This window comes from Halyomorpha halys, unplaced genomic scaffold (assembly GCF_000696795.3).
Source record: "Halyomorpha halys isolate HHAL.00 unplaced genomic scaffold, Hhal_1.1 Scaffold987.1, whole genome shotgun sequence".
NCBI lineage: Eukaryota > Metazoa > Arthropoda > Insecta > Hemiptera > Pentatomidae > Halyomorpha > Halyomorpha halys.
Window position 1 is genome coordinate 191371 of NW_027108701.1, and position 19364 is coordinate 210734.

The 19364-nt window shown below is 29.5% G+C and overlaps 2 protein-coding genes and 1 long non-coding RNA gene across 3 annotated transcripts in view; 1 reads left to right on the plus strand and 2 right to left on the minus strand.

Moving 5' to 3' along the window:
- Positions 1-1667, minus strand: part of Mlh1 (DNA mismatch repair ATPase Mlh1) — a gene marked incomplete in the record, with an annotated part of 14156 nt that extends 12489 nt beyond the window's left edge. The window contains 3 exon segments of the mRNA XM_067046980.1: positions 945-1144; positions 1215-1278; positions 1356-1667. Of these exon segments, the coding sequence (XP_066903081.1) occupies positions 945-1144; positions 1215-1278; positions 1356-1468 (377 nt within the window).
- Positions 1668-3379: 1712 nt separating this feature from the next.
- On the minus strand, positions 3380-7885 carry LOC106687587 (uncharacterized). Its single transcript, XR_010843299.1, has 3 exons — positions 7616-7885; positions 7447-7533; positions 3380-4175 (listed from the first exon to the last, which is right to left on the minus strand). It is a non-coding gene; the product is annotated as an uncharacterized lncRNA (long non-coding RNA).
- Positions 5490-19364, plus strand: part of LOC106687609 (mini-chromosome maintenance complex-binding protein) — a 14828-nt gene continuing 953 nt past the window's right edge. Inside the window, exons 1-11 of the mRNA XM_014431594.2 lie at positions 5490-5662; positions 8721-8900; positions 8989-9090; positions 11775-11887; positions 11975-12071; positions 13822-14141; positions 14771-14944; positions 16083-16192; positions 16868-17001; positions 18986-19153; positions 19270-19355. Coding sequence (XP_014287080.1) covers positions 5576-5662; positions 8721-8900; positions 8989-9090; positions 11775-11887; positions 11975-12071; positions 13822-14141; positions 14771-14944; positions 16083-16192; positions 16868-17001; positions 18986-19153; positions 19270-19355 — 1571 coding nt within the window. The 5' untranslated portion in view covers positions 5490-5575. The remainder of the gene's footprint in view (positions 5663-8720; positions 8901-8988; positions 9091-11774; positions 11888-11974; positions 12072-13821; positions 14142-14770; positions 14945-16082; positions 16193-16867; positions 17002-18985; positions 19154-19269; positions 19356-19364) is intronic.

A 19364-nucleotide genomic window follows, 5' to 3' on the forward strand; every position in this document is an offset into this window, starting at 1 on the left:
TTTTTCCTTTTGTAACTATGTGTTTGTATCTTTTTTAGCCCTGACGAAGCCCTGCAACGTGGGGCGAAACGTTGGCTCAATAAAATAGTATAATTCTACTATTTGAGTTTTCCTCCATTTCCAATTCCTTTCATCTTTACACACGGTCAATCAATAATCTTCCAATATATACATTTTATATTTTCCAATTAATCATTTTTTACAGACCTACTTACAAATTATCCCCTCTTCCCTCCTTGGTCACATTTTTTGCCCCATATTTATTTTCTTTAAATAAAAAGTATTTATTCTTTAAATCAAATTGATCACAATACAACAGATGACATCTACAATTCGGTTACCAAGGCAAGAATTTACAACTTGGTTTATAATCATAATGGTTTTAATAACATCAGTTATATATTTTAACAAAAGAGAATGTCTAGTCTTTATTAATATTTTATTTTTTTGCATTCTGTATACCCAATCTAGTTCCATTATTCATTTTACTCTCATTCAAACGCTACAAATAATTATTGTTCAAGTGATCTTCCCCTTCCTTTCCATCTCCAATCTGAAATACTTTTAGCCTAGATGTATAAAAACCACTTTAATCATATATATTCAATATTATAGATGATGGTTTTTATTTGTTTCCTGTCTTAAGAATTTGATAGAGCTGGTAAGATAGAGAATGAGACATGTCTGTCTTTTATATCTCTCTTGAATTTATTTCTAAAATTTATACATGTCTTCTACAAATAAAGAAATTATATTGAATTTGTTTACAATATACTTAGAGAGGATTAAGCAGTTAAATGTAAAATTAAGCTGGAAGCTGCTCCAACACACAGGACTTAACAATTATGATCAATTGAATGCTAAAAGTTGTTCTAGCACTCTTAATTCACCAAACTTCAAATTTTAATACAGGTAATTTTAACTGAATAACATGCTTAACTTACGTGTAAGCACACTGCTGTGAAGCTGTCTTTGTGGTGATGGTGAGATGAGCTATATGGCTAATACTTGCAAGGGCTTCACCTCGAAAACCAAAAGTATTAATACTGTTTAGATCTTCAAATTCCCGTAACTTACTAGTTGTAAAGCGTTCACAAACAATATCTAAATCCTCTTTACGTATGCCTGTACCATCGTCTTGAATCTAAAAATTAAAATAAGTAAATCAAGAAAACGAATGGTTTTTTTTTGCAGATGACTAAATGAATACTTACCTGAAGAAGTTTTAATCCTCCTCCCTTTAGTGTGACTTTAATATTGGACGATTTTGCATCCAGACTAAAAGTTGAATAGCCATCATCAAGATGAAAAATAAAATGAAAGAAATAATAATATATTTAGCTATTGATGTATACCTATTTTCTAGTAATTCTTTCAAAGCATTTGCGGGTCTCTGTATGACTTCCCCAGCAGCAATCCTGTTGACGACAGTTTCATCTAATTTTTTTATTACACCAGGTTCAGCCATAACTTATTTTATTTATCAATAGCCGAGGACATAACTTAAATCGTCCAAGAATGGGCGGGTAGCACCATAGAGGATGATGAGAATTCTTCCAAAGAACAAAACTGGAGTGTTAAATCATTTTGAAGGCTCCATCTACTACTCTGAAGAATACTTATTCACGGAGTTGCTTTCTGATTCAGACAAAAAATTAATTTTCTGACTCGAATTACGAATTTTACTTACAAAAGAAATTGGGAAAATATTTTATTACGATTCACCATGTTTTTGAGGCTGCCCATTTTGAAAAAAAGGTTTCCAAAAATCAAGAACCACTGGTTCTTGAGAAACAGCATTATTTTGAAAATATTGGCGTATCCTGGTAATTTACATTTTCTCATGAGTAAGCAAAAATAGAGAATGAAATTTGATAAAATTTATACCAGACCCATGCTTACAACAATCGCTAGTTTTGCTACATTAAGGGAACTCTACATGTTGGCCGAGCCATGGCGAACTCAGACATACGCGAGCATGTGGATGGGTGGCTTGGCTCGGTTGGCCTAGGCTCGTTGTCGAGCCATCGAGAGTCGGTTTTTTGGCCACAGATCAAAGGGGTTCGAGAGAGCGCTCGTGTAGCATCTACACCATTGTTCTTTGTCTTGTTGCAACTGAGAGCTGTTAGGAGGTTAAAGGTGTTTGTTGGTACTTTTTATAATAAGTTTTATATTTAATCTTATTCATTTATATTTAATTTCCTTTCATTTTCGTTTTTTGTAATAAAAATAATACAATCCAAGTGCAATGGCTGAAACCACTAGTACGTCCGCCATGCTTGCCTCTATGAATAACACTGACATGTGGATGGCCCGCTCTTTGTTTGCCGAGCATTTGTACGAGCCTCCGATCCGTGGCGAGCGGCCAACATGTGGATCCACCTTTAGACCAAATCTAAAGGACGTGCTACTTAAAAACTATAAATGTGTCAAGAAAAATACGTTTGCACGTGCGCAAGCAGATGCAAGGGATGAAATGATTAATTGATTTAATTATTATCAGATTCGGCACACTAATTCAAGAATTTCCTCCAAATTCAGTCCGATCTTTTTAGCAATATAATTGCGCCAAGAAAAAATACGTTATGCGTAAACGAAATTATTAAATAGAATTTAATGAAATTGATATGGAACCAAGATACCAAACCGCACATTACCGATTATGCCCGAATACTAATTTACTGTCAATAATCAGAGAAAAAGTACATGACTTATCAGTACTGAGAACCAGAGCGTCAGGAAAACTTGAACCTGAGAACCTTTCCTTCTCTGCTACTCTGACAACTGGCCTGTAGTCAATTAATGGAGCTAATGATTCATTCATGGCACTCTTTCGAACATTTTTCTGTGACTTCTTATGCTTTCCTGACTTTCCTTAGCTGCTAATTTTGAGAAAGAACTTGAGATCATACTGACTACAATTGCAGTATTTCTTTGAGCTGCATTAAAAGAGAGCTTGTTGTCTTCAATGCATTCATTGAGTATTGGAATGCATTCAAGTAATAAATAAAAGTCCACGTTTTCATGGATGCTTTTTCCAATCAGAGTTGATTTTTTTTTTTTTTAGCAAAATATGCTTGTTAAGTTCGTGCCAATCATCAAAATGAGCTCCTGTTCTATTTTTCTACTACGATATAAATTATTTTCCTGTTCGAATTCACTTAGGAAATGTCTCTTCTATTACTATTATTCTGGAAATAATATTTTCTGCCTTATGTTGTGAGAGGGAACTCATGACTATTATTAATAAAATTAACTCCAGCTCATGCTCTAGACGGATTAGATTTTACTGGACAGTCTGAGAGGTTTAATGTGAGAAAACCCTAGTTATGTATAGTATTGAACCTTAAAGGGGAAAGGAGAAAAGAGTAAACTCGGATTGAAGTGTGGATTGGTTAATGATAAACGAAGGCTTTTAAAAAATAAAATGTATTTTTTTATTTTATTAAAAATTATATAATGAATATTAATTTGTATATATATTCTTAACTAACTAAAAATCATTAAGGTTCCTCAACCTTCATATTTATACCAGTACTATTCGAATCAAGATTGCCATGATAAAATTCATTTTCCTCTTGTTGAAAAACTTTTAGAAATGATTCCTTATTTGAAACATTAAACGAAACCCCCATTTTTTCAAGGATCCGGTCGCCATATTTGTTAATCTTTCTAACTTCACGCTGGTCTAAATCCTTCCCTCTGAATCTTGTAAGTCTTTCAACCGTTTTTACAATTTCAGGATTTTTCTTCAACAGCAATGGAGTGAAACGTAACCGTTTCAATTGCTTGAGTAATCCTAGACACTCTTGTACATTATAATCACCTTTTCTTAGAGCCATTTTAATCTTCATGTCTAAGAAAAGCAAATTTTTTTCAGTATTGAGTACTGAATTTATTTTTATTTTATCTGAATTTTGTTCTGACCAGTTGATCATTTCTTGTTCGATGGAATGTGGTAAATTCTCACCTGCTTCTAATCTCTGCTTTAGTGTTTTAGCATAAGCAAGTTCTTCTGCGATCCATTGCTCAAAGACATTGAAATCTTTCATTTTTGGTCGCTTCAAACCAAGCGGGATCGACACTTTTTCACCATTTATTTTTGCAATCACTGTGTCGGCCATATTGGTTATTTTCTAGTGTTTTAAAGTTCCTTACTGTCAATGAACAGTAACCTGAAAAAAAAATTACATTCATCTTTATTGTTATATATTTTCCTAATAATGATTGGGTTAATTGACAAGAGATATATTTTTACTTTTAAAAGTATGAAATAAGAAGAAAAAAAAAATTGAAGATCGATGATTGACCATGTGTGACAATAGAAGGAAGATGGGTGCGGTCAATGAAAAAACTCAATTACGAGGAAAAGGTGGTCAGGGGTGCGGTCAACAACTTACTGACCGTACCACCGTCCATCTTCTCGTCATATTAATATACGGTCAACTATTAACAACCCATTGAAAAAATTCAAATAGTCGTAAAACTATTTAATATGGGACAACTTTTCGCCCCCCGCTGGCTCATAACACTGTAAATTAAAAATTAAAAAAGATGTACAGTGAAAGTAAAATTAAATAAGGATAACAAAAGCTTTTAGACAATTAATAAACACGGAAATAACAACAGATAAAAAAGAAATATATAAATATTGTGCACACTAAAATATGGAAAAAGGGAATAAGAGTAAAATCAAGAATAAAGGAATACCTCACAGATGGCAGGCAAGAACGGAAATGTAAGGTTAAAAGGAAAGATTGGAGTGGTGGGAAGTTGATGGTTAAATAGTACGTTACATTTGAAAATAATGTTGAAGTGAAGAGTATTAGCAACTTAAAGAAAATATTAATATCCGTCACCCTTTAGTAGGAATCGATAGTACAAAACTTAGAAACGGATAAATTCTCATTTATGTCCAGTGGTGCCAAATCGCACTATTGTAAATGTTTACTCATGACTACCTGTTTTCTTCCCTTTGAACATTTACTGTCTTGGGTTTTTGGCCATAAATGGTTTTCACATAAAAGATATCTTTCTTTCAAGTTCGTTGCGCATGCACAGATAGTAGATAGTACTATCAACTATGAAACGAATCCTGGTAGTACGACAGGAAATGTGAGTATATACAACGATAGTGACATCCAATAGCTGTCACTATCAACGTGTCACGTGGAACCTCCGGTTAAGAAGATTATCCATCTTGGCTTCAAAACTTTCATAACATAGCTTTATTTTATACCTTTAATTTTTTCGAACTGAAGTATTTGTTTTAATTCACAATAATGAGTTCTTTTTCAAGAGTCAGAAATTCCATGGTAATATAATTTCCATGGAAATATTACATATTAACTGATCAGATATCTTTTATGAATAAAATATTACAATTCTTGTGACATCATACGAAATATCTTCAAAAAGGAAATATGAACCTAAATAACATCAAAATATTTCTCTAATTATAGTTATTGCATAACATATAACCTTTTTTCCCGCCTGATTAAAACCTTGATAATACCTCCAATAGTTACCCCTATTTCTTTAATTTTTTAATGCAAAACCTTTTGATCAAATAAATATGTTCGATCTTAAATCATTTAATGTTCAATCTATTAATCAATCTCCTGCCGAAGGTTTAAAGTTTGTCAACGATAACTGGGAAAAGGTAATATTGTAATATTTATACAAAATTCAGAAATAAAGAGTTAAAACAGCTATTATGCCTCCTGAGCTCTTCCACTATTTCTTATTGTAGGTAGCTTGTAATGGACTATATGAATACATTAAAAAGTTTATGCTTTGGTGCAATGTAGTATTTTTAGAGAACAAATATTTCATCAACAACATTATTTCTATCCACTATTGATTGTTATATTGAGAAATAATAATTTTAAAGTGTTTATGTTTTTAATAATGTGAGTTATGTTTTTTTGAACTCTTTTTATGTTATTTTTAAAAATATTTCTGATTGTTCCATGACCTCTACTTTTTTGTTCGATACCTTGATCTGAAAGTGTCTTCATGTAGAGTTAATCAAAATCCAGATATAATTTTAATATTAACTGAAGATAAGTGGATAAATATATTACGTTACAATTGTATGAATCTGAGAAAAAATAATTTTATTGATTTTTTTTTTTAATTTTTTGATTTAATATTCAATCTCTAACTTCTTAAAATTTCCACAAAGTAAACAACATGCAGTGATAAAGGATAAGTTAAAACATTCTTCCAAGTAAACACACCAATCATCCTAAAATGTCAGCATATTCATGTACTCATGTATTCAATTTAGTTTTGATTGGAAACTTCCCAAATGGCCATGATTTATTGAAATAATATTGTTTTCCTGAAGTTGACTTTTGTAAATTAAAACTTATTAGTTTTATGAGGAAATCTGAAACATTAAAGTAATTACATCATTTTATCCCTTGCATGTTATCTTTAATAATGAATCATCTTTATATTGCTTTGACTGATCCAGATTTATGAAATTCATTGGTGGTTTGTCGATGAAAAAAGACATGATTGTTAGCCTCAGATCATTTGGTTACATTTCCAAAACCACTATTCTTACTTCGTTAAGCATGTATTTATTCATTCAGGACGTTGCTTAACTACAGATCACTTTTGATATCAGCTTATCACCAATAACAATGGTTTACTGTTTTATTATTGTTTGATTACACACTCATAAGTCATGCTAAAGTAGTGCTTGGAAAATAGTTCTAATGATGTTTTCTTAAAGTTAATGTTGTTAATTAGATTTGTGAGTGTTTATTAATTAACTGAGTTTTTTCCGCATAAGTGATAAATGTTTGATTGATATAGGAACTCTGATAAAAAAAAAAACTATTTTCTACAGATATCTTGATTTATTATCGGAGATGCAATCACTGTCATTTTATTGAATATTTCACATATTAAAAAAAAAAAAATTCCATGAGTGCTAGTGACTAGTGTTAGGATAGAATAAAATACCGCTATGAAAGTATTGTACTAAATATGATGCAGTATTTTAAGTGTAAATGAAAAAAAAAAATTGATATGCCTACAAGACATAAGGAGTACATAAATTAAAATGCTGTTGTTTTATTAAATAGAAATAGAGGAATATCGCTGGGATGTGGGCATACTTTAAAGTTTTATTAAAGAAATGGAATAAATGATTATTTGTTATTATCAAAGAATTTTTTTTACTGATACATGGTCATAAATTCTTTATACTTATAGTTCAATATTTGATTTAGTTAGAATATAGTCTGTTTCTGGATCTGATTCTTTATCATGTTTTTTATAATTTTTTAATATATTATTAGATTGAATGTAACTTAGTATTGTTTATGTATTCTACTATAATAAAAGTGTTCAGAACAAGTTTGTTTATAGTATAAACATATAATTATACTAGTATTTATTTGATAATGAATTCATCTTGAATATTAATACCTATGTTCAGGAATATAGGTTTAGCAGATGTTTTATCCCTGCCATATTTGATTAAGGTTTGTAATATTTTCAGCTGCTGAAGTTTTTCTACAAAGAAAGGGAAGATATTTTTTAATTGATATTTTTATTGACTTCTAATAATGTACCGCATTACCATGTTATTTCTTACCTTCAAAGATTCTGGTGATGATATTCAAACTTAGTAGAATATTTGGGTCAGTTTTTAATGCAACAAGGTATAGGTTGTGGATATAACTGAAATCATCTCACTATTGTGACTGGAGGATTAAGTTCTACTGCAGTGCCATATCTAACCCTTTTCATTAGAAATATATTTTTGCATTTTTAAAAATTTATTGTAATCTTTATTATTCTTTTTGATTGAGTATCTTAAATATTAATATGATAATTGTTTATACCTTGCTGTATTCATATACGATTAATTTTCTAACAATTATTACATTATAAAGGACTGTATTATTATATTATGAATCGTAATTGTTATTATTATAAACTTGTTTAATAGCATATGTCCATTTACTTAAAATAGCCATCGATACCACAAAAAAAAAAGTTAGTTTAAATAAATTTTAGAAGAAAATTACTTACCACAATTAAACTTCAAAATACATTAGGGAGTGACTGCTCAGCTTTGTTGAGTTGCTTACACAGCTTTTATAATCAATCCTCGTAGATCTTGTAGTAAATAAAATAAAAATTAATGAAACAAAAGTGTTGACCACATATTTATTAAAAATAGGACATAGCTTGTTTTAATATACATTCTGTCAATAGAGTCAAAAATAATGTATACTATTATGATTATAAATTCCTTATTCAAAGTTTTTAGATATCTTTCTTCAATTTTTTTTCCCCTTACTATTTGTTTTCTTTAGGCTCATCTGAGTGAGCCTTATAACTTTCTTGGAAATCTTTTATATCCATGTATATTTCAGTATACACACTGTTATTGGCGTGCCTGTTTAAACGAGGGTATTAGAAGATATAAATTTTTTGCTGTAATATAATATTTGTGAACAAACTATTAAGATTATCCTTTAAATTTAAGCTTATAAGAAAATAAACATTTGTAATTCAATTTATAAATTTATATCTTCTTAATTGGAAACTAATCCATTGCATTTCTATCAGAATAGTTGATTTCCCTGTTGACGCTAATGCTTCACAAAACAAATTTTTTGTAGTGAAGTTAAATAAAAAAACATCTATTATCTTGTAATTGTTTATTAGAAAATTATTTTATAATTTTGCAGATTCCAACTCTCGATTCATGTGATGGTATTTTAAAAGATGGTCATATTATGAAATTTAGAGGCATGATTCAAGATATGCCTAATCCTGTGTTTTATTACTCAAAATATGAAATTAATGATAAAAATACTGGGTTATCTGTTATCAGAAATGGAAAATATATGGACACTTTGGAGTGCAATGTAAGTTAACCATTACTCCACTAATTTAAGCCTGTACTGAATCATTTTGGAGCAGTTATTAACCACAGTTTAATTATTATTTTTATAGGAAAATGAGGTTTTGAATTTAGAATCTGACTCATGTGAGAATGGTGAAAGGCGCCTATACTACATGATTCCCATTCCTTCTCTAAGTCATTGGGCTCAAAATGTAAGTATTGCTGTAGTATTTTTTAAAATACTTTTATATGTTTCTTTTCATTTTGAATTTATTTTCATTTAATTGTATATGGCTTGAGTACATACATGGTCAAGATATGGTCCCCATTCATTTTACACATGTTGCATGGAGGACAAGTCAGCGTGTCTGCTTTCTAAAGGTGTTTCTGGAGAAGATCAAATCCTATCATTTGGCAGAAATAAGGCACTCCTTCAGCTCTGCTAAGATTGGTGGGAATTCTCTTTATTTAAAAATTTCTCCAAAGTCTTTCCTTTAGTTTGGATTTTGTGCTTGGTGTTATGCTAGTCCTGTAAGTGCACATAATAGATCTGGTTGTTCTATCAACTACTGGTCTAACAAGCTGATTCTCTGCAGAAACGAGTTTTACTAACTTGTCATCTCATCCATTACTGTGTTTATGAAATCAACATGACCTGGTATCAATCACAGAGCTACAATCTTCTTTCCCCATAGCTGCCATGTTTCTTATAATTTTCTTCAAGGTGTGATTCTACAATCCCTGGTGTAGATAATGTATGTATAGTGGCTTGGGAATCCTTGAAGATGGTGTTTTATCTCTAGATTTCTATCTCCTATCCTGAATTGGCTTCAGGATAGGAGATAGAAATCTGTGCTTTATCTATTAAAAAAAAGTATGCAACGAGAGGATTACTATTGCCCTTACTGTAAAGCAAATGAAAGATTGAAGTCCCAATGTACATTCCTATCAAAAGCAGAAGAAAAATTGCTTCACTAGACAGATTTACCAAAAAAAAAAAAAAAAAAAGAAGTATAATAAGTATCTTCTTCATACCAAAGCATGAAATTGCTGAAGTATACAGGGCAACTTACACTTGCATGTCACCAAATCAAAAAGAATTGCCACAAACCTGAGTTTAGAAATCAAGCTCTAAAAACTATTCATGGGGAATATCTTACAAGTGGCTACACTCATATACATATGGTTCTGCAGGGAGTGGGAACAGGTGTTGATTCAAGTTACTTCCTACTGCCATATCCTGTGGGAGATGAATGTGACAATTATGATGGAGAAAAGCTGACTATTCGCTTTGCAATGGAAGCAACAATTTAAAGAGATAAAACACCATCTTCAAGGATTCCCAAGCCACTATACACACATTATCTACACCAGGGATTGTAGAATCACACCTTGAAGAAAATTATAAGAAACATGGCAGCTATGGGGAAAGAAGATTGTACCCCCGTACCAGGTCATGTTGATTTCATAAACACAGTAATGGATGAGATAACAAGTTAGTAAAACTTGTTTCTGCAGAAAATCAGCTTGTTAGACCAGTAGTTGATAGAACAACCAGATCTATTATGTGCACGTACAGGACTAGCATAACACCAAGCACAAAATCCAAACTAAAGGAAAGACTTTGGAGAAATTTTTAAATAAAGAGAATTCCCACCAATCTTAGCAGAGCTGAAGGAGTGCCTTATTTCTGCCAAATGATAGGATTTGATCTTCTCCAGAAACACCTTTAGAAAGCAGACACGCTGACTTGTCCTCTATGCAACATGTGTAAAATGAATGGGGACCATATCTTCAATCTTTCATTTGCTTTACAGTAAGGGCAACAGTAATCCTCTCGTTGCATAATTTTTTTTAATAGATAAAGCACAGATTTCTATCTCCTATCCTGAATTGGCTTCTTTTAAATTTCTACGAAAAGTTGTTTTTAAAGTATACTAAAAATGAATATGACTTGCTTTCTCTTAAAAAATATTGTCTTGGCTAATTTTACTACCTCTTTTGGTTACTTTTAATATATTGTTCATTTATTACATTCAGAAATATTGTTTTCTTAATCTAAACAAAATAAAAATTGACAGGTATGTAATAATCTTAAAACCACACTGAGCAATGGGATAGAAAAAGATTCAAATTTTATGAAATTATTTATTTTTCTCAGCTCTTAGGGCTAATAGGAATGATCTAATAGGTCGGTAAAGATATCAAATATTGTTGAATGTAGAATTACCAAAAAAATTGGTTAAAGTTAGTCATCATGAGGGGCTCCCCTCATGAGAGATTTTATGTAAAAAAAATTTATTACATATCAAAAACTTTTTTTGTTAATTTGTGTCCTTTTCTTTTTGGACGATAATGGTTTAAAATTTTATTTATTAAAAAAATAAAATAAAATAAAAAAATAACCTACAGATTATTATACAATGGATTATTGTTTAAATTAATTATTTATTATATACTATCGAACCTCAGAATAGGTTAAAGTTATAGTGACATACTTACTGTTATTAATGAGAGGTTGGTAAAAAAGTCATTTTACTATCCCTCAAATAAACTAGAGCTTTCTAGCTTTTTTTATTTTGAAGGAAATTTAATCAACATTCAAATAACTTCCGTAAAGTCATAAATTTTGAGCTATCATGTTTAATTTTGATCATAGCTTTTTTTATACTGGATAAATCCAAGATTTTAATAAACATGAACTTTCTCAAGACAACACCGAATATTTTGGGGGGAAAAAAATCATGTTAATCAGTTTAGTACTTTTGGAGATCTTAGATAAGTAATAAATGAACATTATATTTTTATTTATATAGATTTTCATGAATTATTAAAATTTAATTTAATAAATAGTGTCCGATTTGTTATTCTGTTCACATAAAATCTGAATTATCAGAAATATGATGTCAAAAGTAATGTGGACAGTATGGCTGCTTCATCTACAGAATCAAATGATCTAAAAAGATCTTCAGAGACTATGGATATGGATGTTGATAGTTCTGATACAGAGTATGTTGTATTCATATCATATTCTGTTAAATATTGATGCATTGTGTTAAATTTTTTATTATTTTATTTATTATTATTTTTATTTAGATTATCGAAACGCCTCTGCACTTCACAACCTGACAAGGCTACAACATCCAATACTAATTTAGATTTGAAATCCAATTCCACTGGTTGCTTAGCTGTGGTAATTTGTCATTGTATTACTTGTATGGAGTTTTATATTATAGTTTTTGTATTAGAATTATTTATATGATGTTAAATATTAAATATAATTTATTATCATTTTTATTATAGATATGATGGGAAAGACAGGGATTGGTAGAGACTATTAGTACACTTGTTAATTTCTTTTTACCTCACTGTTTATTTTGGCTAAAGAGAAAAACATTTTATTTCACTAATTATAAGATGGGTATTACTGCCCTAATTCTTTTAAATGTTCTTTTGTATAATTTGTTTTTAATATTTAGGATTTCTTGACTTTTGAAATTTTTCTTTTCTAAATTCTTTTCAACTCTCATCCTTAATGCCATTATTGGGCAAACAAATAGTCACAATTATATTTGATTTAGTAATTACAATTACAGTGGTTCATCAAGTTGTTGAAATTATCGATTAAAATTTCTTGTAATTATGATTTCATTTCCACTATTTCAAATTTCAGTAATTGCAATTCATTTTTGTCCAACACTCCTTCATTCCTCTCTGTCAATCCATGTTCTGCCACTTTCAGCTACTTAATTTTTCATTGTTTATGATTTCTTTTTCTCTTTAATCTTCAGTCTCCCATTGCATTATTGATTTCAGTATTGGCCTTTTTTTCATTCATTTTAAGTGACCATAGCCTGATCTTTTTTTTTACTTTTAAGATGTTTCTTTTTATTTTCTTCTTTTTCCTGATTTCATTGTTCTGAACATTCCTCATCCTTGAAACCCTATTAGGTCTCAAAAAACCCACCTCGACCAATGAAAATATTTTTTACTGTACTCTGTTTAAGATCCCGGTTTCAGAGCCTTACAGCATTATTATTTCTTCCAGTCCACTACAATCAGTTCTTGACTTACAAACACCTTGATTTATGATTATTTAGACTTATAACAAAACCAAAAAAATATTTTTTATGAAGAGATAGTTGGGAGTGGTAGTCAGTATAGTAGTAATTTACACAAATAACTTAAACTTAATTAATTTTATTTGTACTGAAATTTTGATCTAAATTTCTGTTCTTAATTGTGATTGACTATGTTGATTTTCTGCTACAAGCAGATTTTTCGATATGCAGTCAGTCCTGATCTAGATCTAAAATTTAAGCTAAAAGATTGGCCCAAATAAAATGAAGTAAATTTAACTTACTTAAAGTTATTACAAATCAACTTACCTCATACTAACCATCTTCTGATATTGAATTGGTCCATATTAAAGACATTATAATTGTTTTTTTGTTGTTTTCATCAGTTGTAGGATCCTTAAGCAAAACAAGATGATTCAATCGGTTTTTATCTAAAATCTATAGGATAAAATCCATGTCATCAGGCAATATTCTGTCAGTACCTAATTCCTAACAAAGAGGATAAATAAATTTTATATGTTGACATACTATGTAATTATTTATATTTATGTACAATTAGCAAACAATTAAAATATTTATAAGTAAATGCTTAGATAAATCCATTTCGACTTACCACAGAATTAGATCAACTGAACCCATTCATAACTTGAGAACTGATGGTATTAATTTATTTGTCTCCAAAAATATTACTACTCTAGAGGAGATAATCTAGTATACAAATAGTCCTACCTTTCTCAGATGTTCTTTTACAACCTTAGTTACATTAATAGCTTCAAAAATAACCTCCTATAATTTTTTTAAGTAGTATAAATTAATGACCCTTTTTGTCTCTTGTTTTTCAAATTGTTAATTTCATTTTTTCAGATGTATGATGTACCTGAGAGTTCTTTGAAATTGAATGATGTGATCGAAATTGTTGGTTTTGTCTATCGGAATCCATTACCTAATGATGGTGATGAATTTGATGACAGCTACAAACCTCCATCTCCACTTACACCTCGAATGCATGTAATATCGTTTCGTCAAATAAAAAACTGTAACCCATTAATTAATGATAATGTTGCCTCTTTGGTGATGGCAGAAGCAGAATCTATTAGGTCTGATTTACATCTAGTACTCTCTCAGCTGATGTTTGGCGATGTTCTTGCTGCTGACTATCTTCTATGCCATCTTTTAGCTCAGATGTAAGTCATTTCTTAGTCAGCATAAGTTTTCAATAAAATAGTTGAAGGAACTATATATTCCTTTATATTTTTATGTGATAGTTGTGTCAATTTCTTTTCCATTTAGTTTATTTTTATTCTCCTTTATTTCAATTTAACTATTTAAAATAGTTTTAAATGAAACATTTCTTCATATATTTTCTGTTGTATAGAAAAGAAATAAATGTTTTTTCAAAGTAATTTATTATTAAATTCAGTTCTGGCATTGTATTTTTTTTTTTTTTTTTTTTATCTTAATATTTTATTTGCTCCTTTAAATCTATTACAATCAGCAAATGAGCTGTTCTATTCAGGCATGACATGTTGGCTTGAGAGAAACAGCACCCAGTGGTGCATCCTCCTGACATCACGTAAATTATTTTATTACACAAGGAGGTCCCTTATCCGATTCTTCTTCAGTCGTTGCCATCTGTTACAAATAATTTGAAATGGCCATGTTTTGTGTTGTGAAACCATTGTAAGTCATATGAATGTGGTTCGTTACAATTCTGTTGAATAGAAAAGAAATGAATTTTTGTTTAAAGTAATATATTATTAAATTTAGTTCTAGCATTGTCAATTTAATGATAAGAATTATGCTTTAATTCCAGTTACCATAGGAATGACAACGTAGATGTTCTTGGAAAGCTTAGTCTTAATATTTCAAACATTCCTGGAGTAAATTTTGCTGAGTATACCTTCCAAATTTTAAGTAATTTGTTACCAAAGATACGTTTCTATCCATTCACAATCGAAAATTTAAATGCAACAAAACTTTTACCTAAGTAAGTATACTATTTATTTATTTTTAAATATCATTAACTTAACTGTTTTGTTGGTCTGTATTGTTATTCAATTTATTTGTGCTCCATAATTTCTGGTAATCATGTAAATTGTAATTTATAATTTTATTTATAGGGATAAATATTTACTAAAATTTTATTGCTTTTGTTTGATCATCTTTGTTGTGACATTTTGAATGTCTACCAGGCTTGAAAAAGCTAGAAAAGTCAGAGAATCTTTTTAACATAAAAAAAATTGCAGAATTTTATGATAAGAGAATTTAGTAAGTAAAGAGTGAATCAGAATCATAATTTGTCATAATAAGCTTACATATTGGTTGTATATGTATATATACACAATGCCCCTTGGTTTGTAAGAAATAGCCAAGTTGAAGGCACTTCAATCAGTACAATTTATTGTTTACTGTTTCTTTATTATAATTAACTAACATTAAAATGAAAGTTGCCCGTTAACAGTCCAGATGACCATGAGTATCGAGCTGACCATCTAGACTGTTAAGAGCAACTTTCATCTCATCAGTGATACCATTCCTACCAATCCAAGATTCTATAATTCTTACTTTCTGTTTACTGTGTTCTCCTGTGGCTTTCACTAGCATTCTTGATCTAAGGTTTGATCTTTTCAGTCATTTTATAAATGTTGATTTTGCAATGGCATTTACCGAATACCAGCAACCGAGTTTCTAATTTTAGAAGCTGTTGAAATGTGTTTTCTTGATATTGGTAATTTAATAAAATAGTCGTCAATGGGATTGGTGAATTATGGACGACCTAATTTTCCCTTCTTGAATGACTTCTGGTCTTTCTACACCTTTGAAATGTAGAGTAATGAAAACCAACTCACAATTATCTATTTAAAACAAAAAATCTCCTTCATGAAGTGTATACTGAATAATTATGACTTAAACAACTTCTTGAGGTGGTAGTGTGAGATTAGATGGGTCTTACTCCAATCGACAATGTGTTGTACTCTTTACATTAAAATGCGGGTTTGGTTCTAAAACCCAAAAAATCTTTTGATTCATAGGTATTAAAATCTTTTTGACGGGGAGTTATATTGTAAAAAAAAAAATTACCAAGCATTTTATTTTATTTATTTATTTTTAATTTTTTTTTTTAGAAAAAATTATAAAACAGGCCATTTAGAACAAGGAATTCTCCAATTATCTGATAATACTCATTTGATTGTTGATGAAACCAAATTAGATGAGGGAAAACTTCTAGAGACAGGTACTTAAATTTATCATTGATCTATCATTAATCATTCAACCAATTTCAAACAAAAACTATATATATATATATAGTTTGATACCTGATTGATAATTTGGTAATTATTATAGATAATTTATTTGGCAAAAATTTAAATAGTATATAAAACAATTTTTGTGTATTTTCAGTATCATATTTGCATGTACTAAAATAAATTGCATTAATTCACATTATTCCTCTAAATTGCTATTTGATGTAAAGTTTATTAACATTTGTTATTTGAGTGATATAATAAAAAATTGTTTTTTAGGAATAAGTCTTTTTTTGTTATAACATGTTTAACAAGTAATGTAATGATTGCAAAGTTGTATCACATAGAATTGATTATTTATTAGTTGATGATTTCAGTATATATATAGTATTAAATAACTTTATAAATCTATTTCTTTTTAAAATAATAAAAAACACTCACAATCACTAAAAAGTTCTTCAAAATTAGATTAACTGTTTGATCAATTATGCCCAAATACAAATATTTCCTTGATGTCTAAAACGTAAAATGCTAGAGAAAATTTTTGGTTCTGAGGACTTTTTTTTTTTAATTTTCTGCATAAATACAAAACTTTGCTACCTTTGATAATAAAAAAGCAAAATTATAACTCTAGTGATATTTACTAAAATTTATTTTGTTTTCAGGAGTTAAAAACGTAAATGCTCTTAAGAATCTGATCAAATGTCAAAAACTTGATTATGACTTTACTTATTACAATGTTGGTTTCTGTACCGACATTCCTGTTCTTGTGTTATCGCAGACTCCTTCAATTTTACCTGTAAGTAAAATTAAGTTTATTAGTAAGCATAATTTATGCATTGATTTGTTTTTTTTTTTGTCATTATATTTTATTTTATGGGTTTATATTATATTTTCAATATCGAGTCAATTAGAGGAAAGACAGTAATTCAGGAATCATCGCTTTTTAATGTAGTGACTGAAATATAGAAGTAAAAATTTCTTGGTTTGTAATGGCAGCTCAACAGTCACGTTATATTTGAATGCCCAAGTTGTCTTGCCAAATATGTAGGTTATGCGATGTTATGCTATTCATTATGTGATGTTATGGAAATTGTAGATCATCCAGTTGTGTCTTATGTTGTATTTGAGGTTATGAGGGCTATTTTGATGAGAACTGCGTGGAACTATCACTGACTTACAAAAAATATAATCCTAAGTATAAGAAATAGGATTGAAGAAATGCTGTCTGTAGTGAAAAGATAACTTTCTGTGACAAGATCCATGCATGAGCCAAGCTGAGAGGTCGTGACCTATCAATTAAATGTTTTTATTCTTCAAAATCTCAACTTTAAAAATTATTCATTGAAGCAAGATAGGTGATGGAACTTAACTAATTTTTTTTAGTTTTTTCTATTTATTTAACACTTTGTATTCTGTTGTCACTGATAATGTGACATTTGAAATATGAACTTTAAAAAACTGTCACTGCTATAGGGACATAATTATTTTGGTTTTCTTTTCATTGGCCTAATACAATAAAAATATGCCTTGAGGCTTATTGCATCCTATCTTGATGAGCTGTTTAAAGGTTAAGATTAGTAGATTATATGAATATCATTAAAATTTGGTAGGTTGATCAATTTGGCCTTGTTTGTTTTGCTATGGGTCCCATGCCAAAAAACCTCAAGCCTGCAAATATCACACAAATAAAGAAGCAGTTTCTTCCGCAGTGGGCAGAATTTACAGAACGGTGATCGTGAGGTTGAACATATGTGTTTTTAGTTTACAGCGACCGTTAAAGCTTGGAGTGTCCCTATTGCTGCCAGACTATCTGTATAGATTGTTATATCTCTACCAGCCAGCCCTTCTAGTAAAATACTGTTCTAATAAATAATGACAAGTATTTCTGATTGAAATACTGATGTATACCTCAAGGAGTAATTATTCCATTTAGTTTATCTTTACACTAGATGCTAGCTTCTTAGCCTTGGGCTGTGAAAGAGCCATCCATATAGCAATTCATACCATTGTAAGATATATACTGTTTTGTCCTTTTTATTTTAACATTATAATTTTTAATACAATATAAATTGTTATGCTTACTTGATCGTTTTTACATAAATTTAGAAAAATTGTATTTACACTTTTAACTAATGTACTGGTATGTATTACTGGAGTTAATTAATAAATGTGTCACTAGGCTGGATTGTTTGTTTAGACTTAAGGGTGTAAAACAGTCATCAACACCCACCTGGGTTTCTTATTTTATTTTTCTAGATATTTGGATTTATCACTTTGATATTTTATATTCTTTATTATTATTTTTTACTTTCTTCCCTTTATCTTTTTATTTATTTATTTTATTTTTTTGTTTCAATCCAAAGTTTCTGAACTCTTTTAATTTGTTATGGTTGATGATTTTAAAATTTGAAATTATGAAGAAGATGGTCAGGGTTGCAGTCAAAAGAAAACATAAATATCTTCATAATACATAAATAGTTAACAATAGTTGATAAATAAATAATAAATAGTTAACAACTATTTATTTTCCGACGTTTCACCCCACTTTGAATAGCTTCATCAGGGATGTTTAAGTTGATAAAAGTCTCTAAAGCTGTCAACTTTATATATATATATATTTTTTTTATTTTATTTTTTTGTTTCACATTTCTTTGGAATCTAGTTCTGCCTTATGATGTCTAGATCTAGTATCAGCTGATTCTTACTATCTTTGGTTCTGTATTTATAACTATATAGCATTGTTGTTTCTCTATTAATTTTAATTGCCTTTTTTTTTCCAGCATGATGCACAAGTTGAACTAATACCGGACAAACACTCTTCTTCTAATATCGAAGATAACATAGCTTCCATTAATAAATTTTTAACTGGTCCTTTATTGGATAAAATCAGAATTTATCTCACAGTTGCGGCTAATCTTACTTACAAATTACCTGAAGAATTTCAGAGTGTAAGTATTATTTTCAGTATTTTTTAATTATTAATGTTAATGAAATAACCTTATTTCTTTTATTATAACTTTTTATGCTACTTAAGAATTAATATATTTATTTTGTTTTATTTTAGATCGTTCAAAATGATTTTGTTGAATTGCGACAAAAAGATTCCAAATTTTCTGTTGATGACTTACATGAATTAATAGTTGTCGCAAGGTATTTATA